The sequence below is a fragment of the Aplysia californica genome, unplaced genomic scaffold (assembly GCF_000002075.1).
Source record: "Aplysia californica isolate F4 #8 unplaced genomic scaffold, AplCal3.0 scaffold00227, whole genome shotgun sequence".
Taxonomy (NCBI): domain Eukaryota; kingdom Metazoa; phylum Mollusca; class Gastropoda; order Aplysiida; family Aplysiidae; genus Aplysia; species Aplysia californica.
Window position 1 is genome coordinate 117,637 of NW_004797497.1, and position 27,109 is coordinate 144,745.

General features: G+C 38.9%; 2 protein-coding genes across 3 annotated transcripts; one reads left to right on the forward strand and one right to left on the reverse strand.

The window, feature by feature from the left end:
• Window positions 1-4,882: 4,882 nt before the first annotated feature.
• Window positions 4,883-13,956, reverse strand: LOC101846887 (probable small nuclear ribonucleoprotein Sm D2). The gene is made up of 3 exons (XM_005099820.3): window positions 13,828-13,956; window positions 8,439-8,618; window positions 4,883-5,448 (listed from the first exon to the last, which is right to left on the reverse strand). Coding segments are annotated over exons 1-3 (357 nt in total). The 5' UTR covers window positions 13,830-13,956; the 3' UTR covers window positions 4,883-5,273.
• Window positions 13,957-14,215: 259 nt separating this feature from the next.
• LOC101847115 (peptidyl-prolyl cis-trans isomerase FKBP2) lies at window positions 14,216-26,651 on the forward strand. Of its 2 annotated transcripts, none has more exons than XM_005099822.3 (5): window positions 14,216-14,380; window positions 17,618-17,822; window positions 21,877-21,989; window positions 24,334-24,416; window positions 25,813-26,651. In XM_005099822.3, the coding sequence occupies exons 2-5, from the start codon at window positions 17,646-17,648 to the stop codon at window positions 25,872-25,874; spliced, it is 435 nt and encodes a 144-aa protein (XP_005099879.1). In that variant the 5' UTR covers window positions 14,216-14,380; window positions 17,618-17,645; the 3' UTR covers window positions 25,875-26,651. The 2 variants fall into 2 exon arrangements, with proteins under 2 accessions (XP_005099879.1, XP_005099878.1); XM_005099821.3 differs by having other exon boundaries at window positions 14,218-14,342.
• The last annotated feature ends 458 nt before the right edge of the window (window positions 26,652-27,109 follow it).

The window sequence follows — 27,109 nt, forward strand, 5'->3', positions numbered from 1 at the left end:
TTGTTGTTTTTTTTTTGTTTTGTTTTTTTGGTAAGTGTTTTACGGCGCTCGCAACTGCATAAGGTCATATGAGTGCGCAGGACACAATACACATTTATAAGTTGGTAGGAAATTTAGAATTCTGCCCGGATGTCGGCGAAGCCTATTCTTAACGATTTTAGACCCTCAAGGGATCTTTAACGTGCGCAACTTGCGCACGGGACCTCCGAGATTTTTCGCCCTAGTTCGAGAAGGCTTGGTGTAGATCTTTCCTACCAGAAGATCAGAGGTGTGGCTGAAAGACAGCAGTAGGAGGGAGTCAAGGAGTAGCAGTAGAAAGGCTGCAGAAAGAGTCAGGAGCGCAGAGAAGGGGGCAAAGGAGGTGAGGGGGTGGGAAAGAAAGTAGGAGACGAAAGCAGACGACAGAATATTGCAAGGGAGAAGGAAAGAAGGGGAAAGGAGACAATCTAAGATAAGAAAGTTTTTCGGTCGCTACCCGGATTCAAACCCGAGACCTTTGAATGAGAGGCGAACACCTTAACCTCCAGGCCACGAGAACCCCCACTATAGTGTTTGTTTGTTTTTCTGTCGGATTAGCTGGTCTCTAGCAACACCTATCTTCGGCATGTGTACATACACATTCTTACTGCTGTCTTTCACTACTTTCAGTAACCACACCCCTGATCTTAGGGCAGGTAAGTAAGATCAAACACCTAGCCTTCTCGGATATGGGCGATAAATCTCGGATGTCCCGTGTGCAAGTTGCGCACGTTAAAGTTAAAGATCCCTTGGCGATCCAAAATCGATCAGAGTAGCCTTCGGCTGTCACCCAGGGAACATTCAAAATGAATTCCTGCTATTACAATTAAAATGTTACAATTACAAGTTTCATGTGTCCCGCACGCTCATATTCATATGACCTTATACTTATATTTACATTTATACAGTTGCGAGTTACTAAAACAACTTTTTTTTAAAACAACAACAAACATCAAGCATGGATCTACTCAAAACATGGTGAATTGTCTTGTCTCTTTCGATCACTTTCCACTTTCTTCAGACCGAGGATTCTGTTCGATGGGCTATACCCAAGGGAAACAACTGCTGATAAAATTTAAACAGCTACCTCTTTGGAACACCATTGGTTCCTTCCTTTTTTTAAAATTAAGGATCTAGGGGAGATGACTCATCAATAATTCATCTAGTGATTGGCAAACAAGCTACATGTAGTTCCCTTGACATTAGTAGTTGGTGCTTTTTGACCCCCGGGTTGTATTCTTCACATTGTTATATCAGAATTTTTCTAGTTCATAGATCTCTTTGATTGAAACTTTCTACTTTCAGTATTTCTCAAAAAATCATTTTGACAGACTGCTATGCAAAGCGTACGGATCAGATTAACGAGTAAATTTCCTCTTTGGAAAGTGGTGGCACAGAGTTCCCCACGCCGTATGGATACGAAAGTAAAACACAACGTACAGATAGGGTTAAAAATGTGGCTCGACTTAAATTGAAAATCTACAAATTTGACCCTAGTGTCGATGTTTGGCCAATATCTCAATATGTGGATTGCGAGAAGTGACTCATTTTGTCAGCACACCTCACGTTTAGAGGTGGTAGTGGTAGCTCCAAATTTGACATCCCTTCCTCTCGACAGGACATAGCCAACTTGGTGGTGGAGTCTTGAAAACTCCCCAAACAACTCAAAAGCATCAAGACCACTCACCCGGGATTCGAACCAGGATCATTCACTTCAAATTTGCAATACCACCTGAGAAAGCTGCACAGACTGCATGATATTGATAACAACTGTTCAACTTCAACACATATCATGGGTCTAGAGACTATCTAGAGGAAAACTATTCTTTTAGTTTAGTTTTAGTAGTAGAGGTTTTACGGAGCCCGCAACTGCCAGAAGATTAGAGGTGTTACAAGAGAGTAACAAACCTAAAAAAAGAAGGGGAGATAAGGACGATAGATGTTTGATAGGAAAGAAGAAGCAAACCACACCAGAGCACCCGCCAACCACCCACTAGTAGAGGTTTTACAGCGCTTGCAACTGCATATAAGGCCATATGAGCACCAGAAGATTAGAGGTGTTACAAGAGAGTAACAAAAAATATAAAAAAGAAGAAGGGGAGATAAGGACAATAGATGTTTGATTGGAAAGAAGAAGCAAATCACACCAGAGCACCCGCCAACCACCCACGGGAAACTAACCTAAGTGATATTTTGCAAATTTTACAGAAGAAGGAAAAAACTTATAATTTCACCAGAACGCAATTCTAGGATCCGAAACACATGTAGGGTAGAAAAAACAAACAAGGATTTTTAAAAAACGACAAAAAACTAACAAGAGCTCATTTGGTGTATCGTTAAATTCTAATCAATTTCTTCCATTCTCATGTGTCACGTAGAATACTTTTTTCTGAACACAAGCATTCCAAAGCGGAGAATAGTTTCATTAGTTTTTGGCTGAGCCATTTGAGATGATAAGTATTCTAACTTACATACAATAGTTTTCTTCATTTTCAACCACCGATAGCAATTTTTTAAAGTGGGAAAAGTAGGCTACATTGTATTTTTAAACACAAAAAATACTTTTCCTCAAAATGATTTCTAAAGCAGGAGATTGAATAATTTTTCTTTTGGCTACCGGTACGTCTCTGATGTTTTAACACAAGTTGCGTCCCTTGGTGGAAGTTAAGAAGTTAAGGCCATTAAAAACATGTTACTAAGAATAAATTTCCTCTTGTCCCGCAATATATATATATATATATAAATCTATATATACATGTAGTAATATGTAGGGGGGGGGGGGGGTTCCCACATCATACTTTTTCATGGGGGAATTCCACATCTACTTTTTCAATAGGACTATGATGAGGTAAGTTTTATGGAGGCTACTTTTATGTTTTAAAAAAAAAGATAGGCCAAGATCTACATCCCCCACAACTGTTTCCCTTGAGTCCGATAAAATTAACCAAAAAATATTTACATGACTTCCATGATGTTACAGTTTTTACGTTTATTAAAAATTGAACATTGCAGAGGGTGTGGAATTCTCCCGACTTTCCATTCTGAGTACTCAAGAATATCATTTTATCTATTTTAGAAATCAGTAACTGACTGCAAGCTAAAACTTTAGTTTCGTATTTTGCACAGTTTTTCTGTCCTCAGAGGAATTTGCGCCTGCAACCCGCAACTTGCACGCGCGACTTTTGCCATTTTCGTGAGTTCGCGAATTTTAACCAATTTCCCGCAAAAGTTGGGAAAATAATACATGTAATAGAATCTCATTAATAACAGGAAACTTTCTTCCACGACTAAAAACAATGCCAATGGGGACAATTCGTACCAGAAATATCACCTCCTTTGTCTCCTTGTTTACACGTTCAAGAGGCGGACTAAATCATCTTGTTTAGTAGAGGTTTTGCAGCGCTCGCAACTGCATAAGGTCATATGAGCGCCAAGGGGTGGATATCAAAAGAGAAGTCCTTACAGGGAATCAAGACTTAACTGACTCTGCTCACCTCTCTAGCTTCAACAGCACAAAGTCTGCTTCGACTATCAAGGCACCCTGGAAATAGCAAAAAAGTGTGACAAACATACAAAAGAAGTAGAGGAAAATGACGATAGTAAGGATTATGAAAGAAAAAGCAGCAGTTCCCTGTTGTAGTTCAGGCAGTTATGAGCATGACATAGAATCTAGTTAGATCAGCCCATTTACAATTCTACTGTGAATTAGAATGAGAAATGTCCCCCCTTTGGGAGAGGCCTAAACACTCACTAAATAAATCATCTTCCAGCTATATATAGACCTACAGTAAATCAATCGTAAACACGATGTTGTGCCGTCTCTTTCTGGTGTGGTTTATCAGCTGAGGTGGAGAGAAGCTTTTCTCTCTACAAATTGCTCATTAACTCAATTAACTGTAGGCGCAGGTATCAGTCTGAAGAAACAATCAAGTCCCTTTTATTCAAGTATTACAACCAATTTGCCGATATTGATTATTTTAATTGAATTTTTCATTTTGTATCAAGACCTAGTCTACTTTATATCCTCATAGTTCATAAAGACATTTCCAACCAGCATTATTATGACAACCTATCTGTCCCCGTGGTTTTATGCATCCCCCCATAATTTAGCAAAATTTGATCATTTTTTTGCATAATTTCTGTTTATTTTCCTTTCTCATTGTTTGTTAAAATTAACAGAATTGCATAATTTCACATTTTTGGGCTCAGTTTGCATAATTTCAGATTTTTTTTTGTGCATAAAACCGCAGGGACAGATCTATGTCAATAGATTTTTATTTTTCATTTTCACACACATGACCTTTGCTTGTGCATAGTCCAGTTTTTTAGTAGACATTCACATTTACTTTTGACTTTGATTCAACAAAACTCATGTTGGTTACTTTGATTGCAATGAGCATACCAACAGTGTATTCCATGACATATTTTTTTAGCTATGCGGGTCTGGCAAATTTTCTTGCAACTTTTGCAAATTTCTCTTGCAACTTTTGCTATTTTTAAATTGAACTTTCTCCGGAGACAGCTTTATAATCCCATTCTCGAGGAATATAATTCAATAGCTATCTCAATCTGACATCAATACAATGATCTATTTCTCCCAAACTTATGGCCAACCTACACGGTTGCCTCCTGCTGTGACCAAGTATGAAAGCCAAGTGAGCTTATATAGGTCTAAGAACTATGAAATATTACAGGTATTACTTTTTGGAAGTGTGGGATTATAGGAAGGTTCTTCTGACCTGAAATACGATAAATAATTCCCGGAGGAATGATAACTTTGACACCTCCATCCCCTTACTCGTACACATTATCAACGCTGTCGTCCAAGTAATATATATCCTTCACTCATAAAACAAACAAGCAGTTTATCTTGAAACCAGCAACAGGTTTTATTTTTGTAGATGGACCCAGAAATGATTCACTTACATAAAAATGAGAACATTAAAAATGAACACATTTCTCAATATCAACCACTCGTGTCTAGGCGTCTTGCTTCAAATATTTTTTCACAGGTCACTTGAACGAAATTACACAGAAATCTGGTGTTACAATCAATTGATTCAATTCCATTATTTGATTATAATGTGTCTCTCTCAAATGACCTCGTCTCTGGCAGCATATCAGAGAAAGGCAAGAAACCTACTCATTCATATATCCCTCTCTCATGTATTCACTTTTTATACATCAAGCATTCAAATTCAACACACACAAGCTACAACATAGAAATTATAACAAAAAACATTTTATAAAAAGATTCACTTTGCTGTGGCCAGGGGGTTTCTGAGCACCAGGATAACAGAGTCTCCTCTTAAAAACATTTTGGAGATAAATCTGTCCTTGTTGACGGGCTTGGACTTCTTTTTGCCTTTTCCTGTCTTTGGCTGCTCTGTCCACATTTCCTTCACATTCTCCAAGACCATGTTGCAATGCCTGTCAAGCAAAACAATTGAAAAAATAAAAGTTAGTTCAATGATACCTGCATCCAAAATTACAACAAGGCTTTTGAAAGACGAGACAATTTGCTTTCAGCTGCGTAGTCTCGTTGACAGTTGATCCTTGATTGAAAAAAGGATTTCTACAAAAGACAATATATCTGAGGTATTGTGTTGAAATCAGGAACTCGTCAAAATAATGAAGTCGAAGATACCCTGACACCAACATATTTTTTTTATCAGTTTTGCATATAATTTATTGAATTTTTGTTTTTACATCCAACACTTTTAATTTAACTGATTCCGTCCATTCGGCCGCTGACAGCGGCTCTGAGTTTTTCCGCTGCCTCCATTCGGCCGCTGTGAGCGGCTCAACGAAATCCGAAACAAAGGTGCACTTTTTAACATAGTTCCTACTTTTTAAGTTGTCGAAAGGAAGTAGAACTTGTAAACAAACCTGACCTCAATCTCTGAGCGCCAATATCGATCGAAACTCCGCGAAATTCTTGCAAAAATCGTTGTTTTGTTGTTGCAATGTAGGCTAGATCTAAGGGTAAACAACACGGAGCCTGGTATAATAAAAAGGCTCTTCAAAGAAAGATATTCAACTAAATTTGTGAAATTCTTGCATAAATGTGTGCTAGGGTGATATCGCTACAATGTTGTGTTGATTCCTATGGATTATAAGGACTTGTAGAGCTGAGAAAATGCGGTATGTAAGTCGAAATTTTAGAAGAGCTGTTGCGCTTTTTTTTTTTCTCATTCATTTTTGTCAGAAGGAAATTGTAATACAAACAGATTATAGGTCATTCTTATTGATATAAACAGATTTTCCGATTTATTCCCATCAGTTTGGTATATGACAATACATATTAGAGTGACTTAGAGCTTCACAGTAATGCGTTAAATAGATGCCTCCCAGGTCTAAAACTGAGCAGGGAAAAATAACTCTGTCCAGAGCCTGAAAAAATCATGGACGGAATCAGTTAATGTCCATTTCAAAGCACATTTCTGTATTGGTTTTACTGAGGAAAAAAAAATGTTATTGAAGGTACATAAAAATGTAAATTTTCAGTTTCCAAGGATTCTCAAGCTACGGAAGTCACCAAACTTTGGTGGCCATTTTTACGCTAATTTTTTTTTTACCTCTGAAACCAGGCAACCCCTACCTCCTTCAGAACACAAATTTCTCAAGATCTTAGATGGGTGGGGGTTTTTTCATCAAAAGTTAAGATCATATCAATAGCACCATATGTCAAAAAACTGATGAGCGCCTGATTCTACCATGTCGTGACACATAATACTGAAATAGTGATTAAAACATTCATTTCATGCATGCCTGAAATGCAGAGATGAAGAGGGTGTGCAGTTCCAAGCGATAGATTGTTGGCGAAACAGTTCATTGAGAAACATAATGCAAGACACTCCAATCACAAACAAGAACAAATCACAGACTGAATTAAAACACTGTTACAAAAAAGAAAAATATGCAAATTTAACCCTTAAAACCCTATACCGCTGGTAACCGCTGACGATGTATTTTCCTATACCGCTGGTCAACTTTATCGTTTAATTCCCAGTGCTAGAAACAGGGGATGTAACTCCAGATGACTCTGTTGCCAGCAGAAAGTACCAATAATGTCATGAGAGCAGTTCTACACCAAAAGTTAGGAAATTTTGCGAGTTTTAAGTTTTAAAGAAAAATTAGTCACTTTTCGCTGCCAGGTCCTTCAGGCCACAAATTTTTTTGACATTTTTGATCCTGAACCAGACCCCAATGATGGTCTCCAAGTCGGATATATCGATAAAAATGACCGTTGAAGACGATTGCAATCTTCCGCATAACATCGATGATGATTTTGACAATAGTGGAAGAGGCAGGGGATCACCACTAGAGCTACCGCAGGCTAGATCTACGGCTGGGTCTAATGATACTTTGACTGAAGTGGAGTCAGGGATCATACACAAGACTTAACTCATAGAGTTGGTCCTAAAAACCAGTGTTTTAACCTTTCCCCCTTTTGTCCAGACTGCGCATTCATATATAGATAAATAACATAACATTTTCAAACTTCAGTAAAATCAAACTACAATTAAAGACACAGTAAATAAAACAATGGACCAACCAAAATTTTTCTAGTATCTCAATTCTAATTCAGGATTCTAGGGAGGTATGAAAAAAAAGAATTCAGGGTTTTAAGGGTAAAAATACTTATACAGTGAAACTCGAAATCAAAGAAAAGTCAATGCCTCTCATTTTAAACCAAACTACATTAAATAGTAACGCTTCTATGGCAGTCTTGTTTTCATCTAGGAAACATTTGGTACGGCAGCAAAGAGAAGAAAATGTCGACTCTTGTTTGCAACTACTAGCCGGACCCTATTGTTCAGGGACTGTCAAGGGAAACAACCGCAAACAAGCACTTTGGAGCACCATTGGTGTTCTCCCTTTACACTATGACACGTTCATAAAAGATGTCCCCTCCATCACCAATTTAAAACATTTCTACTTTCATCACATCTTTCTTTGAATGAAGACTTTTGGTTCAATGAACGTGTAGGTCAGGCCCAAGGACTTTATTATTAGAGAGTTTCACTGTACAATAATAATTAATAGCTCGTCCGTCAATGTCTGACAATGACCAATACATCAGCAGAGAAGAACACTTACAGTGGAAACCTGACATAAAAGGGATGGTGGGACCAGAGAAAAAGCCCTGCGGAACCTTTTACAAAACTGTCACGTTTCATCGCATTATTCAGTAAAAACTAAAAGTGATCCCCAATCCCCAAGAGAGGTAAAAGTAATCATTAACTAAAATATCAAGGAAACGAGACTGATAGTTGTGTCCCTTTACCCCTTTGCACAGGTTCACGTGAATGCACACACACCATGTAAACGCACACTTCTGAGCCCCCCCTCCCCCCCTCAGTACCGTGAGTTTAGGCGGAGACTACTGTACTGTACTAATATAATAAATTGCTGACCTATCAAAAGCTTTGACACGAGCCAAAAGCTTTTTGTTATTTCTGCAGTTGATCAGGACTTGTGTGTTGTTCTTCACAGACTGTGTCAAGACTGACAAGGGGCCGGTGTTGAATTCCTCTTGTTCGTGCTGAGCAAGCTCCTCCGGGGTCATCTCACTCTTTGGCTTTTGAACAGCAGCCCTGGCAGAAAAACAGACGAGAACAGGATTATTACACACTTGGTGAGGAATCAATGTTATAGGCAGCATTCACTCAGCAGATGGACTCTGAGGTGGATATTGGAGCGGGAAGCGGAGCACTTATGGCAATGCCCTGAGTGCTATGATGTTGTTCCTAGGATCAAGTAATCAAGTAATCAAATAACAGTCAAATCCTTAATCTTTCAAACTTCAACCGTCTAAGATGTACGGTCCTTACTTGCCCTGCAACAACGCCACTGTACTGGCCGCCAGATGTACACACACACACACACATAAACACACACACACACACAGTGCATGGCATCCACTCAGCAGCTGTGCAGTATCTCCCTTTCGTCCATGCACAACTCTATCTATGAGAGCAAGGGCATGTCACTGATCTGCTCACTCCCTGTCTATACCAGGGCTGCCCTCCCATCCACATAAAATTTCATATATGTTTCGTTTTAGTGAATCAAAATGAAAAATTAGTAACCTGGCTTAAAAATTTGTGATAATACGGCCACGGATAGTCTTTTTCCCTAGAGTGTTCAGGACATGGTTAGTAGATAGTAGATTACAGGATGAATGCAATGTAAACAAAAGCATCATAAAGTGAAAGAGCAGGTCATCACCAGGTAAGGAAAAACAAGTGGGGTGTGTATTTATATTAATTATCAACAGTCTGCTCGACTTGCAATTTTTTAAACAAAGACTAAAGAAACCAACAAGACGTGTCACAGGCCTGTGATCCTGATTGTGCATCACTAAACACCATACTGCCCACCACTGCTGACTGTTTCAAACAATGATCTGCGTTTATAAATCTCTCATTGGCCTGGCAAAGTGCAGGAATTTCTTATAAAACTCATTACTGGCGGCCGGCAAGATTACTCGTATCAGGCAGCCACCCGACTACGTGAAAATTCTAATCCCTGTATGTCTATCAAACACTTGCTCCAGTCCAACATTTCTAGGTTTTAGAAAAAAAAATATGCTTTAGGGAGCAGCTTATTTAATCAACCCACTGTCAAATTTACCTGCCTCAGGCGTCCAGGCGTGGTCATTCACTGCCCGATGCTTTGTCGTAAATTTTGAATTGGCCCCTCCCGCTGTGGGCGGGCCGTCATAATCCATTCACCTGTCGTTATTATTAGTCTATCCAGTGAATGTTTACCCCAAGTTGACACATGGGTTTTAGGCCTCTAACAATAAATTTTCAACAGCTGGTGAGGGAAGCATGATCCGTCATAACCTATAAAAGCCCTGCCCACAACTCATGCACAAATCGTGTGTGAGGTGACTGGTCACTGTTTTGTAAAGTTTACCTCCTAATCTGTAACAAAGTAACAATGAACAATGGATGTTGACGTGAACTCGCAACAGAAGCATCGCTCGTTCTCAAAGTGGTGGCAACCTGTGTGTTTGTTTTACCATGGCATTCGGTCTTCATCGTTTTAAATAATATTTCGTTTATCTTACTCTTCAAACAAAATCAGCCACAAAAAGAAAGCTTATCAATTAAAAAAAAAAAAAAAAAACACACCATCAAAACAACACAAAAAAAACCTTTCTTACACCACCCACCCCCCTTTTTAAAAAGAAAACTCTTTTGAATTAGCCTTACTGCAGTCTAAAGTCTGAGATCAGCCCTGGTTTGGACCTCAGAAGAGAATGATTTGCTTTCTTTCATTTTGACCAGTTCTGCCTAAGACGGCCACCTGTGTTATAGTTACACCGCCCCTTTTCTCCTTGAAAATAGGTGGCAGTTTTACACAGGTTTGACTGTACACACAATTGCGTGCGTATAGCAAACTATGATACCTTGCACACAACTGTGTGCGTACAGCAAATTTTGAATTTCTGTGCACGCAATTGCGTGCGTACCGACTCAGCCATGTGGGGATGAGTGCACTCAGGTCCTGTACAATTGCGGTCCCATTTGTTTACATGACGGCCATTGTGAAAAAAAAATTAATGGAATGGGTTTAACGCCCCTATCAACACTATTAGGTTATTTAAGGGGCAGGACCTCTTAGTTTAACGTCCGTCTCCGATAGGACCGTCGGCCATTGTGGAAGTGAATCTAGATCATAGAGATCTAGATTTTAGATAGCCTAGAGTTGATAATCTAACTCTTGATTTAGATCTAGATTCAGTTTAGATCACACGATGCTGGAGCGAGCACCAGCACATTGTACCTCTGTGATTGGCCCAAATATAGGCGGCGTATTTCCCCCCATCTATTTTTGTTGTGTTCCGGGGCTTCCCTCGCTAGTCGACAAACACACTACAGGGGCACTTAACCCTGGTCCTGCGGGGGCCGTGATTATGTCGCCCGATAAGCCTTTTCCGGCATCTCGCCTTCATTGCGGTCCCGTCCCAAGTCAGTCCGGCCCCCTCGCGCGGAGCATCATCCCCATTCCGTCCGGGTCCCGCATCGGACCCGCATTCATGCAGTTCAAGTGTGTGTGCATTAAAATCTGCTTGAGTTTGTAAGCGTTTGTGGCCTACTTCTAGAACCACCTGCGTTGGTTCGTAGCCGGGGCATTTACATCTCATTCAAAACACGCCTAGTTGGTAGCTCTAGATGTTCGTCCAAAGAAATGCGGACAAATTGACCCACTTAGACATGAGGAGCTCGAAAGGATAGTCAGGAAACAAGACTTCCAAATTTCTATACAAAAAGTAACAAAATCTTTCAAAATGCACTTGATTTTGTATGAAATGATACTACTGAAAAAAAATAAACTTGTTTGGTAGTGAATACCATGTGCACGTCTTGCGAACCCCAGATCATTCATAAAACAACAAGAGCCTCAAAAGGTAATTCGAATGGGCGTAACTATACTATTTGTTATGTCTTATCAGCTTATGAGAGGGGGTTATTTCATGTGTTCATAACACTTTATTGTTTTCTAGTAGTATTTTGCACGCTAAACACGAATATATGGCCTTCATTTTTTATGCAAATCACTATTTATTGATGTTTGAAAATAGTAAATTTAACAATGGGGGTTTCAGGGTGGCATGCCCCCCTGACCTAAAAGAATCTGGGGGGTTTTCAGGTTAACTTGAAAGCAATTGATTTGCAAAGGTTTTAGTGGCCATATATGTGTGTTCTACAGCAAAAATTATGGCAGTTTAGCCCTCAAATCAATGCATCTATACCCCGCGGGGCGGTGCCACGACTAAGTGTCTTAATAGGCCATTCCCTTCTCGTTCATGAACAGTAGAATTGTAAATGGGCTGATTCATTATGTCACGCTCATAACTGTGCCTGATCTACAACAGGGAATTGCTGCTTTTTCTTTCCTAATCCTTACTATCGTCATTTTTCCTCTACTTTTGTATGTTTGTCACACTCTTGTGACCCGCTATTTCCAGGGTGCCTTGAAAGTCGAAACAGACTTTGTGCTGTTGAAACTAGAGAGGTGAGCAGAGTAGGCCTGATTCTCTGTAAAGACTTCTCTGTTGACATCCACCCCTTGGCGCTCATATGACGCAGTTGCCAATGCCATAAAACCTCTACTAAATAAAATAAATAATGCATCTATGAGAGGGTGCATATAAAAGTAAAAATTTACACACTTTATAAATAGAAAGCTATAAAAGATGGTAATGCCAATTGCCACCGAGTAAATTGGAGATCTTTTGTGTTTGTGAGTAGATCTAGCCTGTATGTGCACGGTGTTCTGCATTCGTGAACTTGCCACACACGCCTCTCTCTTTGCCCCTCTGTGACTGTGTGTGTGTGTGTGTGTGTGGGGGGGGGGGGGGTGTCTCTCTCTCTCTCCCCCTAAGCCCCGTCCCCCGGATTTATGTTCCCCTATAAATAAATTATATGAAGCGTATTTCTGCTTGAAAGAGCTTGTGTGCGTTTGTGGCATACTTCTAGAATCGCCGGTGTTGGTTCTACACCGAAGAATAGGCTAGCCTACAGATGTCTCATTCAAAACACGCCAAGTTGAAGTAGGTAGCTCTAGAGATGTTCGTCCTCCTATGAAATTAGAAAACAAATTGACCCACTTACACATGAGGAGCTCGAAAGGAAAACCAGGAAACAAGACTTCCATTTTACTGTAAACAGAATCTTTCAAACGAGCTTGAATTTATGCAAAATGATATTCCTATAAAAATAAAAATAAGTTTATATAGCATAATCTAGATAAAGTTTTGAATACCATTAAAAGGTAAAAAGAAGAATTTGAGTGCAAAACATTCGGAAATTGACCTACTATACTATTTTCCTTTCGAACCCCAGAATGTGTGTAACCTTTCGACTTTCGTTAATGACTTATCAACTTATGAGAGGGGGTCAGACCTAACTTTATCAATGACAATGTGTTCGTAACTCATAGATCTATATATATGCATTATGAATAGAAATCTGAAGAAAGAGCTTTGTTTTCAGACTTGACACTGCGTCACTCGGTGGCAATGGACACTACCGCGTCAATACAGTCAATTGCCACCGCTTCACTCGGTGGCAATTGACACTGGCGTCAATAAAGTCAATTGCCACTGCACTGCGTCACTAGTGTTGCAGTTGACGCTACCATATAAAAGATTATTTTCATCATATCGATTTAAAACACACTCCCACTGTATTCACCGCAAAAACACACGTTTCCAGGCCCGCTCGCTGTAGATCTACACGAACAGTAGGCCTACAACACGCTGTCGCAGAGTGACCCCAGCGGCACGCCCGGAATGTCCGACGTAATAGGTTGCTGATAAGATTCGCATCTCAGCCTCAGCACAGACGCAGGACAAGATTTATTAATACAAGTAACAAGTGGCGGGTGCAAACAGGACAGCAATTGTACAGCACAGGAGTGCCGGGATAAGTTGGGGTAGCCCAACAGCAAATAAATTTGTTATATTGTTAACCATAAAAATTCTCCTAAAAATCGAAATTACACTTTTACAGGTCTAACTCTAACCATCTACGGCTACGGTTAGAATCTAGATCTAGGCTAAGGCAGCCTAAGGTAAAGTCTAGATATCTAGTAGTAGAAGTCTAGATCTAGAGCATGCTTAGTTTCAACATCACATTCTTCTTCAGCACTTGCTTTTTTGTTGATTTATTCGATTCAATTTCAATGAGGTGCCACGGCTCATGCATGGCAGCCTTGGTCTCCACCACAAATACAAATAACCCAACATTTTCCACGTCAATACTTATTGAATCAAGTTTAAATACTTACATTTTTCAAGCTCTGTGGTAGTTTTCCGAGAAAATCACAAATTTGTTCACAAAATAAGATGATGTTTTCTTAGTTATTTAGCGTTACCGCTACAAGAGAGAGAAACTGTTTAAGGTTGCCAGATTTTTCCAGGTATGCGAACTGTTTTTAGCAAACTTTGGCACAGTATCAATGCACTTTAAAAATATATTAAACTGATCAGTTGTGTCTATATAATGCATTGTAATAATTATATCTTTTTAAATGTAGAGTTCTGAGTCCTTAGTGCTACTATCAAAAATTTTCAGAGATAATTTTGAAACACACGATTTGAAATATACTGGCCAATGTGGTATTATAAAACCCATGCCGAGAAAGCTTCCTTTTCGTACCTCAAACGTACCGAAACTTCCTTCCGGTATCAAAATCAATGTGTCCAGATTGATTTTTCCCCACTGTCCCCAACGCAGGGAGAAACAGAAACCCGGCCTCACTCAAACTGCTAGATCTGCAACACACACGGTACAACCGGGCAGGTACGAAAGTGACACACCTCCTTTCCCCAGTAACGTGGGTTTGTACAAAACATTATTGTGAATTTGCAAAAAGTCTATGTCAAAGGGGACATTTGAGTGTAAACGTCTCTTGATCTTCAGTCTATAACTCTAGATTTAGATATCTAGATCTAGATATCTAGTCTAGACTAGGCCCCTATAGCCTATTGATTGATCTAATCTAGATATATATCTAGATCTAGATCTAGATCTAGATCTAGATCTAGATCTATTTTCACTTCACTTCACTCTTAACCTTTGCCTTTTTTTAAAAAGCTTACATACTTTACTCTTTACAATACGCCAATAGCCTACATGCATGACAGTTTTTTGACATATGTAGATCAAGATCTAGATTCTAGATCTAGAATCTAGATCTAGAATCTAGATTATTTAATTATTATAGATCTATCTCTAGACTGTCACTCTAGATCTAGATCTACTGTACAACTCCAACTGCAGTAGTATTAAAATTTCGTTAAAATTATTAGAATAATACATTACATACAGTCGAACCTGTGTAAGACGGCCCCCCATTATTGTCATGGAGAAAAGTGGCCGTGTAAGACAGGTGGCCGTCTTGTCTTAGGCAGGACTGATCAAGATGAAGAAAACAAACCATTCCCTTCTCAGCTGAGGTCCCAACCGAAAGTAGCCGCATTGTTAATTGTTGTTGTTTTCGCTGGAGTTTGGGGTTTTTTTCTTTCTTTTGTCACTGCTTTTGTGCAAGGGTGACAATAAAACTAAATGTGTCAGACAAGGAGGACCGAGTGCTATGGAAAAACAAACACATAGGTGGCCACCACTCGGAGAAGGAGTGATACGCTTCTGTCACAAGTTCATGTTGACGTCCATTGTAACTTTGTTTTGTTACAGACTGGGTAAACAGTGACCACTCATCTCACTTACGATTTGTGTAGGAGTTCTGGGCGGGGCATGGGTAATGAGGGATCACGACGCTTACCTCACCAGCAGATGAAAATTTGTTAAACCTTGGTCTACAGCAGGAGGGGCCTACGCAAAATGGTCGGTTGGAGGGACTACCTTATAACAACAATGACAGGTGATTGATTTATGACGGCTCGCCCACAACGCCAGGGGCCAATGCACAATTTATGACCAAACGTAATGGAGTCACTAAGGTGGCCGTATAAGACAGGTGTTAGATCTATTGTTTGGTGTGATAGGGGCTGTGTACGTTAAAATATGGTGGCCGCGGCCGCGTTGGACAGGTGCCCATTTTACACAGTTAAATTATATAGAAAAAAACGCAAGGGGGGGAATGGAAAGTGGCCGTTTGTAAAGGTGGCCGTCAGGGCAGGTTCAACTGTATATAATATATTATATTATACTCTTGATCTTCTAGATGTAGGCCTCGTAGTGCAACTAGATCTAGGTGTGGCCTACTCAATATGACTTTTTGAGCTTTTCTTGGTTCAAGGATGGACTTAAATATTTTAGAATATAATTTTAGTAAGGCAATTTGATTTACTAATATTATGAGAAGTGTTTCTGAATTATAGATCTAAAATTAATTAATGATCTCAAAATATGACACTGGTAATGTCTCATAAAACTATTTTTTCTTAGGCCTGCCTATAGATCTTTTTATACAGTGCAGCCTCAATATAACGACACCCTCTGTATAGCGATATATGGTTATGTGGCCAGGTCCCAATTTTTTCTAGGCTATAGTCTATATCATTAGTCATTAACAATATTTGTTGCCTCTCTATAATGACATTTTTTTTTCTGGTGGCGACGATGTCATTGTAGAGAAGCTGCACTGTATTAGTATATTAAATAGTAAGGATCAATTATAACTAGTTTGCTGAGGTATGGTGAAAGTGAAAGCTATTCAAAATGGTGACAGGCTTAGGCCTATTAAATATTTTCGTTGATAATATGATCATTGATGGCAATTTAATATTCAATATAATGTCAATACACTGTTCGCAGACCCACGAGCTCACTTACAAGCAAGAGTATAAAGATAGGAGAACAATCCCCTGTGGATGAAGCCTCTCTGAGACTGAAATATTATGAGAGAAAATAATAACTTCAAGCTGTCACAAAAATTATACACGGAAGGCTCTAATTCTAATTAGTCTAATAGTAAGTTGAAACTGTAGGCCTATAGTTTCATGAAAGGGCATACTTTCCAGCATGTAGAGAAGAGCACTGCCACTAAGTAAATAGCATGATATAATGTGAAACGGATCATTTTAAAGGGATGAATTTTAATCAGTGTGTTGCTATGTATTGTGGAAAATAAATTCTGTAAACTCTTTTTCACTTCTTAGGTTTGATAGTATGCAAAGAACTGTGACGCTGCATATGTTACAGTTATAGAGAAAGAGCTTTCAAAACAAGTCATGGAGATTTTCTTGGTGCCATCACTTTAAAATTTCACTTCTAGTTCTTGGCTAGATATAATTGTCCATCTTTATATTCTCGTAAATAATAATACTACATACAGTGGACTCCGGTTAAGCGCAAATAGGTTAAAATTTAAAGCATGTTGTATCCAAATTTTTCCTGTATGATTATTTATCACTTGGAAGTGCTCATACCAAATTGACAGCTCCGTCTGATAGCACGATCGTTCCTGCTCTAGTGTCAGAAATGATTCGGCAATGAAAATGGCTCATCTCATGTTGAACTGATTGTGTCAAGGGCAAGGTGTGAGACAGATATGTGCAATAAGAAAATCCAGTGAGGGGCCATGTGTGGTAGGCAGATGGTGTGAGAGGGTTGTGTGCTGTAATTTATGACTGTTGACTGTTGTTGTCTGTGATTGTGACCCCTGGCATAGGAAAGCTTCTCACCTCAAGCTCAGTCCATTGAAACAACCGACTGCAAGAAATCATAGAACTAAGGTCGTTCACAACAGTCAGTGAAATTTGACAAAATACTTCCTATGGGTTGCATTACTGACTGCCCTTTGAAATTCACTTAATAATATGTTCACATAATAAGAGAACACTTTTCTTGTCACCCCTAGGTAAATGCTATTAGCTACAGAACACTACTTTAATTCTTTTGTATTCTCAGCTGGTCCATGAAAAGTTTAATACTGTACCGGTGTTGGTGGGAAGTAATCGCTCTTCATTTTAGTACCATAGTGATCCCACATGGATATAAGATGTAATCTTTCTTTCACTCTTCTGAATGTTATTTCAAACCTTGTTAACTATAAATTATACTATAACCTTTAATTATATTTCATGCTTTTTATGTTGTTATTTTTATTCCAGATAGCCTTAATCTAACCAAGGAGCGAAAATGCAGATTTCTACAAGCCTTATTTTTGTCAGCTTTGCTGTGTTGATGGAAATCCTTGTTCAGGGATCTGAGGCGAGTAATAACAAGAAGCTACAGATTGGGGTCAAGAGACGAGCTGATCCTGAGAAATGTAAAATCAAGTCGCGGAAAGGAGATATCCTGCACATGAACTATTCCGTAAGCATATTGATACTTTGTGGTGCTAATGCACTTGGCGGTCTACGGCAATGTTTCTGTTCTACTTGACAGTATACCGCCGTACCAGTCTGTCAACCGTTCCGCTTAATGGTCTACAAGTCTTCTATTACAATCGACAAGACAAAATATTTTCTTTCTCTGTGTTTATATATAGGGTGACCTTATTTAGGCCACATATGGCCTAAATAAGCTAAACCCCCCTCCCTTACCTTATTTAGGCCACAGGTGGCCTAAATAAGCTAAACCCCCCTCCCTTACCTTATTTAGGCCTCACCTGTGGCCTAAATAAGCTAAACCCCCCTCCCTTACCTTATTTAGGCCACACCTTTATACAAAGTCACAGAAATATTCCTTTTGTGCTTATTGAGGTACAGTGTAGGGTGATTTTACCTGCAAGGATAATTGGACAAAATGGGCAACATCTTTATTGCTAATGGTCATATTTAGACAAATCCTATATCATTGTCTTTTTTTTCCTTAACTGCTCATGGTTATTAAAGAGTAAGCCAACTAGGTAGTAATTTCGGATTCCTAATACTAATATAATGGGCTTTCTTAAAAAATTTTAACTTGTTTTTACCACTTTTCTCAACGTAAAACGGATTCCGTAAAAAAACAAAACAACAATGACCTTATCTTTCTTTTTCAAAGTATTGTGCATATATATGTGTTAAACTATATATTCTATGCTTTCATGTACATGAAAAAAGCTAATAAAGGCAAGTAAAATGTTCTTCAGATACATAGATCTAGTAGTAGGCCCACTGGAATTTTTTTATAAACCGGGAAAGATGACCAGAAAATAACAAAATTATTTTATGATCTTCACTTGCACTTGCAATTTTTTTGACAAATTATAGTCTACCTCATTGTCTTTTTTTCCCCGCATTTTTCTTCACTATTCATGACAACTGGCATGTATTGTTTTCAGTTATTATCAAAAAAGTGGATAGGCGGACTATGGGGTCTATCTAGCCAAAACGATAGGTGGACCCCGGGGTCTACCTAACAAAATGCTAGGTTTTAGGATGTGAACCCCGGAGTCAGCGTAGTGAAATAAGTAGTAGATCTAGGTTTAACTAAGGATCGGTGGACCCCGGGGTCAACATAGTGAAATAAGTAGATCTCAGTTTATTTTATAGTAGGACTGGCGGAGCCCGTGGTCAACGTAGCGAAATTATAAGTAGATCTAGGTTTAATTAAGGATTGGTGGACCCCGGGGTCAATGTAGTGAAATAAGTACATGTAGATCTAGGTTTAATTTTAAGGATTGGTGGACCCTGGAGTCAACGTAGTGAAATAAGTAGGTTTAAGGTGGACCCCAGGGTCTACCTAACGAAATACTAGTTAGGTTTTAGAATAGGTGGACCCTGCGGTCACTGTAGTAAAATAAGTAGGTTTAATCACGGTGTCCCGGGGGTCCACCAATCCTTAATTAAACTTTCTTAATATTCCTCTACGGCTATGGTGACTCCGGGGTCCACCAATCCTTTTAAAATTAACCCTATTTATTTCACTACGCTGACCCCGGGGTCCACCAATCTTTAAAGAAACCTACTTGTTTCACTACGGTGACCCCGGGGTCCACCTGTCCTAAAACCTAGTATTTCGCTAGGTAGACCCCGGGGTCCACCTTAAACCTGCTTATTTATCACTACATTGACCCCGGGGTCCACCAATCCTTACTTAAACCAAACCTTATTTCACTATGGTGACTCCGGGGTTCACATCCTAAAACCTAGTATTTCGCTCTGCAGACCCCAGAGTCCACCTATCCTCTACAGGACTAAACTATTATCAATTTGCAATTTTCATTGATTAGCATTTTTAAAATAAAAAATTGAATCAGAGACTCGCTGTCTAAAAAGTCCACTGCTAATGCTATTCTTTTCAAAGAAAATGGCACAATTTGATTTTACATGTTGAAAAAAAGAGTTTTAAAAATATCCTGAAAACAACATGAAATGATTATATAGATCTCTCTCTCTCTCTCTATATATATATATATATATATATGTGTGTGTGTGTGTGTGTATTTTATTATGTATACTAAAAGGCTGAGCAGAGGCTTACAATGTAAATTCTGTGCTCTACAAGTAGAAAAAATATTAAGTTTGCGCAAAACAGATTTTAGAGAAAAAAAGTTGGATCTAATTATTCTAATACAAGTAAAAGTGATTGTTATGCTGAGATTTGTTATTATTGACTCTGGAAATACAGTTACTTGCTGAATCTAAAAGTAACTAGAACTGTGCAATTCGTTTTATTTCAATTCCAAAGCCCAAAGGCATAGCAATAATAAGTTAGATCTAGATCTAGCAGTTGTAGGCTCTCTGGCTGCTTCTAGCATAGGCCTGCTACTACTGATTCTAGACAGGGAATCTAGATCTTGCTATCGCCTGCACTATTAAAGTCAAATATATGGTAAAATAAAAACAAAACTGAATTTTTTTTCAGTCAGTACATCCCAATTGCCATAGCCGCACGTATTAATAGTTGAATAATGCGATACCGCAGCAACACGTTATCACAGTGTGCAGGGGAGAGCGAGGTGCCCGGTCGATTCGGTGGTTCGGCTTTTGTAGATTTTTTTTCCTTTTTTTACGGAAAGCCCTATTACCTAACCCTCTTACTAGATCTATTAGTGTTGTGAAAACTTCAACCTCTACAGCTCAGGCGTCAAAAGATGCTGGAAAATAATAATACGTCCTGAAGTTTCATAATTTATTTTTATACAGAATAACACAGTACACAGCCAGTAGTTTTTATTTCATCGAGTTATAAAAATGGCCTTCGTATAAAAATTGCCTTGTTTTCAGAAGCAAATTTTAATAGTTCTAGTTCTACTGAATCGATTTTCACGCGAATTCAACCATTTTGATGATCTTTCTTTTCCTTTTAAAAAGATGTAGGCCTGTCGGATGTGGCAGTGCGAATAACACTGAGTTATTTAGACCCATCAAAACACGAGGCTTCGTGGCCGATCACAAAAGTCTACGGGGCTTATCGAGGCCGATTCGCCCTGCCGCGTGCACGTTCACTAAACTGCCTACTAGATAGAATCTACTACCAAATAAATATTCTCTACACGATCTTTGCTACTACTACTACTACTAGGCCTACTAGCCTACATGTACTACTACGAGACAGTACGAGAGAGTGTCACTCAGGCAAAGATAGTGTAACTTTGACTCAGCCACGTAGTGTACACTCTTTTTATACCCCAAATTTAACCCGGAAGTCCATTCGGAGGATTTGACCTTTTCACTTGACCAAAGTGTGGCAAAATGGTAGCCTAGCTTTTGCCCCTCCATGAAGGAAAAATCTGGCCCTCATTCAAACCATTGGGATTGAGCAAAATTTTGCGTATTGTGCTTTGTTCTTTACAATATTCATTATGGTTATGATTTATAAGTTGTACACTGAGACAAAACCGTACTAAATGAGAAAGGCGCACCATTATGAAAGTGGAACGAATTCAGTTGCCTGAAAAGGGTAGTTTGAGCATGTGTGGCCTAAATAAGCTAAACCCCCCTCCCTTACCTTATTTAGGCCACAGTCCACTGTGGCCTAAATAAGCTAAACCCCCCTCCCTTACCTTATTTAGGCCATATGTGGCCTAAATAAGCACTCCCTTATATATATATACAGTCTTGGTGCTGTCATTGGCTGTATTTACCCTATCTGTGCGTCGTGTTTTACTATTGTATCCATACAACATGGGGAACTCTGTGCCACCATTTTCCAAAGAGGAAATTTACTCGTTAGTCCGATCTGTGCGCTTTACATGGCTGTCTGTCAAAATAATTTTTTTAGGAATGCTGAAAGTTTCAAAGAGATCTTCGTACTAAAAGTTATTCTAAAATGTGGAGAATACAACCCCGGGGGTACAAAATGTCCCCAAGACATATGGATAGGCTTAAAAATGTTTAGGTGGTTGTGGTTTGTCGGAGGGGATGGTGGGTGTGGAAAGGGCTATTTTTATTATCCGTTGTAATTGTATGACTTTTGGTAAAACTTGCTTGTATTTCAGGGAAAATTGGAAGATGGAACAGAATTTGACAGCAGTTATTCTCGAAATCAGCCATTTGTTTTCACTTTGGCCACAGGACAAGTAATCAAGGGCTGGGACCAAGGACTTTTGAAGTATGTATTTATAAATATATCACCATCAAACTGTTAAAAATGCCCAAACCCAGAAAGTAAAATTTTTGCTCAGAGAAACAGAAGTTTCTAGTTTTTAACTTTACAAATTGTATTTATATTATGTAGCCCATTCTTGGTTTTTTTGTCAACATTTAAAATTTGAATTTCGATCAAATATCTCAGGGGCTCTCGTGGCCTAGAGGTTAAGGTGTTGGCCTCTCATTCAAAGGTCCCGGGTTCGATTCCGGGTAGCGACCAAAAAATGTTCTTCTCTAAAATTGTCTCCTTTCACATCCTTTCCTGATCTCTAACAATATTCTGTTGTCTGCTTTCATTTCCACTTTCTGCCCCCACCCCCTCACCTCCTTTGCCTCCTCCTCTGGGCTCCTGACTCCTTCTGCAGCCTTTCTACTGCTACTCCTTGGCTCCTCCTTACTGCTGTCTTTCTGCCACACCCCTGATCTTCTGGTAGGAAAGATCTACACCTAGCCTTCTCGGACAAGGGCGAAAAATCTCGGAGGGCCCGTGTGCAAGTTGCACACGTTAAAGATCCCTTGGTGGTCTAAAATCGATAAGAGTAGGCTTCGGCCGCCACCCGGGCAAAATTCAAAATTTCCTACCAACGAAAAAGTATTAGGTGTGTCCCGCGCGCTCATATGACCTTATGCAGTTGCGAGCGCCGTAAAACCCTATACTAAACAAACAAAATATCTCATGAGTATATTTCATGAAGCTTATGGACGTTAAGCCTTTTTTCCATTAAGAATGTAGTCCTTTTTCTGCCATGATATTTAAGTGAGTCATGATAAAGTGGGTCAAAATCTGACCATACTGTCTCTGGTGTATCGAATTGTCTGCCTCTGTTTGAGGTGATTAAGAAATGTTTCAAATTTTGCCTAGAGCTGTGCCCGCTGGAACCTACTATTCAACAGGCACACTTTTTTTCCCCTATTCACAGCTGTTCAAAGCATGGCAGAGCCATTCAAATGCTGTATGATTTTTACAAACAATGAATGTTTTTAAACTCATTTTCTCAATCCATCATAAAATTAGTGCATATTATTAAATTCATTGTGGAAAATGCAGCAATTTTTTGTACTTGATGATTAAGTAGTAAGTAGAGCCAACAAGGGCCATATAATATATATATAATATATATATTTATATATATATATATATATATATACATGCCTCTAATAAGTATTCACTACTATTCAGTATTCACTACTCACACCATAAATAGCTCAAGGCAGCAAAAGAAGTTAACAGTAGGCAGGTGCAATGAACTCTCCTTCTCCCTTTGGAAGTTCAATTTTCAAAGCATTATATGAATGGTGAATTTGGCGTCATTGCCTTGGTGTTTGTATTGTAATGGGGGCTGAGGCCTAAAATCATTTATTTTTCTTTTAATCACCAGAACAGGATGAATATCCCTGTGAATAATGAATTTAACCTATTTTGCTGATGGACTTGTGTAAAAATTATTTACTTGCAGCGTCCAAATAGCATAAATAGTGACTTCATGCTTTGAAGCTTCAATGAAGTTTGGTTTCCTAAATTTGCATAGTACTATTGCGAACATCATTTTGTTTTATTTGAATTTTCTACCTTTTATTTTTGTTTAGGGGATTTTTGAGAATGCTGCAAAATCTACTTCTGAATGTGGGTGGTTGACGGGTGCTCTGGTGTGGCTTGCTTTTTCTTACCTATCGAACGTCCATCGTCTTTATCTCCCCTCCTTCTTTTTTGTGTTTGTTACTCTCTTGTAACACCTCGTGTCTTCGGCACTTATATAACCTTATTGTACCCCCAGGGGCAGTGCCACTGACTGTTGTGTCTTTAGGTCATTCCCAAAGAGGGGACATTTCTCGTTCAAGCACAGTAGAATTGTAAATGGGCTGATTCATGTCACGCTCATAATTGTGCCTGATCTATAACAGGGAACTGCTGCTTTTTCTTTCTTAATCCTTACTATTGTCATTTTCCTCTACTTTTGTATGTTTGTCACTCTCTTGTGACCTGCTATTTCCGGGGTGCCTTGATAGTCGAAGCAGACCTTGTGCTGTTGAAGCTAGAGAGGTGAGCAGAATAGGTCTGATTCCCTGTAAAGACTTCTCTGTTGACACCCACGGCTTGGCACTCATATAACCTTATGCAGTTGCGAGCGCTGTAAAACCTTCTACTATAAAATTTATATTTTTTTTTTAATATAACCTTATTGTGTTGCAAGTGCCGTAAAACACTTACTTTAAAAAAATACTTCTAAATATTAGTTATTAATATATTTATAAAGCAGTATTGATCTTTATAATGTTTTGTTTTGTTTTTTCTTGTTTGTAATCAGCATGTGTGAAGATGAGAAAAGAAAACTTGTGATTCCTCCTGAAATGGGATATGGTGACAGAGGTGCTCCACCGAAAATTCCAGGTAAAGACATTATTTTACTCAGCTTGAAACTGACTTACCTTCACAAACATTAACCATGTCCGTACGTCTTGGGGTCATTTTGTACCCCCGGGGTTGTATTCTTCACATTTTAGAATACTTCTAGTGCGAAGATCTCTTTGAAACTTTCAGTATTTCTCTAAAAATCATTTTGACAAACTCCAATGCAAAGTGTAAGGATCGGATTAACGAGTAAATTTCCTCTTTGGAAAGTGGTTGCACAGAGTTCCCCACGTGTATGTATGCGATAGTTAAACACGACGTACGGATAGGGTTAATAATCTAGCAACCTCTTCAGCAGAGAGTACAGGTCCAGTTGATGGTCTACCACAATATAATTTGTTTTACTTTATGGTCCCCCCCCAGACGAGTCTGACAACTGTCCCACTTCATGGTCTGCTATTCCACTACAATCCACAATACTAAATATTTTCCCTCAACGTTTATGCAGGCTTAGGACTGTAATTGGCCATGTATTAACCTTATCTGTACGTTGTGTTTTACTATTGTATCCATACGAAGTGGGGAACTCTGTGCCACCACTTTCCAAAATGAAATTTACTCGTTAATCCGATCCGTACGCCTTGCATAGCAGTCTTGTCAAAATAATTTTTTGAGAAACACTGAAAGTGTACTAGAAGTATTCTAAAATGTGAAGAACACAACCTCGGGGGTACAAAATGACCCCAGGGCACACTGATAGGGTTTGGGGGTTGTCTGGTGATGGGGGGTTTCAGGTTGACTTACCCTCCTGTTTCTTGAAAGCAGTACATCAAGGTTTGAAAGGGATTGTATAAAATAACCTTGTGCAGGCTTTACAGTAAAAAGCATTTTCATGGCAGTCCATTAGAGGTTGCATGGTCAGTTAGGAGGGACTTGCTGTCGCCAGTCAAGTGAACTGGCACCCTCTTTAGTTTGCTTTGTCTCAAATGAAGAAATGACCAATAAAGATGCATGATAAGTGTTCAAATGAATCTCCTGTAATTGATATTTCTAGCCATCAGCGATAGTGTTTTCTTGCTAATTGTCCCATCTGGGTTAGCCGCCTGTGAAAGGGAAAACCTGTTCAAAATGGCAACTTTCTCCTTTGCCGTTTTACTATTGACATGTTCAACTGGGTTTCTGTGGGCAACACAATCATGTCGCTAGCCTTGTTGTGGTACCATATATGATATTGAATGCAAGATCCCTCTTGCCTCGCTAAATGTACTGTAAGGACCCTTCCGGTTTTACATATTCTGGTAGAACAACTAAACAGATCAAGACCCCCTCATTTGTGTTTTAAAATGTTGTGTTAGAGTTACAGATCTGATCCTTGGACGCCCACTCCATTATCAGTGAGCTAATTACACACCCTATCTTCTTCTTTTTTTTTCAGGAGGTGCTACGTTGATTTTTGAAGTTGAGCTGCTGAAAATTGAACGTAAAGATGAGCTTTGATTCACTGCTGCATTCCCTGGTACTTAATGTTAGGAAATTTCCAGTATTCTTGAGTCTTGTTTCTGAGCTTTAATTTTGATCTTTTGCAATACGTCTTGGTTACTGAGCTTTAAACTGTATATTGAGTTACCAGTTTTTCCTTTTCACTTGTTTCTTATGTTAATTTTACAAATTTAGATTTTTTTTTTTTACTTTGATTGAGAGTAAAGCTTCCATGACCAGCAATAATTTTGTCAGATTAACTGTAAACAGTTTAGACAGTTGTCTCTTTAGTTTAGCATGAGGTTTTAAGGCGCTCGCAACTGCATAAGGTCATATGAGCGTTTAGTTTTAGTCAACAGTATTTTGGAAAACTTGTACTTGTAGTTATTCTATGGTTTTAAAAGTTTGCCTTCAGTATACAACTGTTTATTTCAGAATGCTGTCAGGTCTGCTGGGGTTAATAATAATATAGATTGTGTAAGGTGCATAGAGTTTGCTGCTGTTGAAAGGGGATTTGCCTGTGCTACACAAATGCTGTCTATTTCTATTATTATTTATTTGATTTAGAAAAGAAGAAAGATCCCTCTTGCCACACTAAATTTACTGTGAGAGATAGGACCCTTTTGTTTTTACATTTTCTGGTAGAAAATGCCCTCATTATATCTGTCAAAGAAAAAAAAAATAATGTGTAATTCCGTTGTGACAACATTTAAAGTCTGGAGAATGAATGAGTCTGATAGTTGCACCTGTGTGTTCATGTGGCCTTACCGACAAACATTAAACCATCCAAACAAATGCTGTTTTCCTGTTTTTACTTGTCTGTGAAATGATATGCTGTATACCATGTTACAGTACAGACCATGCCTTTGCTCATATCATAATACATACATACCTGTATGAGTATGGGAACTAGAAATGGAAACTTTTAGATTAGCTACTGAAGGCCGCTTCAAACAAGTAACTTTGTTTTACATAAAGTATAATGCTTTTTTGAGAGCATCCGAGCCAAGGAATGAATGGAGAACCATGATCGCCGATGTCTGTCGCAGATCTGGCACTGGATGATGATGATAACGCGGATAGCTCGAATTGGTGGGGACCAGCCTCGGTAGTTCAAGGGATCCATAACTTTCGAGGGATATCTTACAAAAATAAAGAAGAAAGAAAAAAACGGGACCGCAGGCACAGTTCGACAGATATGTGATTTGGAGTCTTCTGTGTTGGACCTATCCGTGTTATACTTTGTATATATA

What these genes read in the sequence shown, in the direction of transcription:
- LOC101846887 (XM_005099820.3), bottom strand. An exon ending in CGTGTCAAAGCTTTTGATAG is followed by an intron (nt 5,449 to 8,438) that starts GTCAGCAATTTA and finishes TTTGCTTGACAG; the next exon opens with GCATTGCAACATGGTCTTGG.
- LOC101847115 (XM_005099822.3), top strand. Translation starts at nt 17,646, where the DNA reads ATGCAGATTTCTACAAGCCTTATTTTTGTCAGCTTTGCTGTGTTGATG. An exon ending in TGGGACCAAGGACTTTTGAA is followed by an intron (nt 21,990 to 24,333) that starts GTATGTATTTAT and finishes GTTTGTAATCAG; the next exon opens with CATGTGTGAAGATGAGAAAA. An exon ending in TGCTCCACCGAAAATTCCAG is followed by an intron (nt 24,417 to 25,812) that starts GTAAAGACATTA and finishes TTTTTTTTTCAG; the next exon opens with GAGGTGCTACGTTGATTTTT.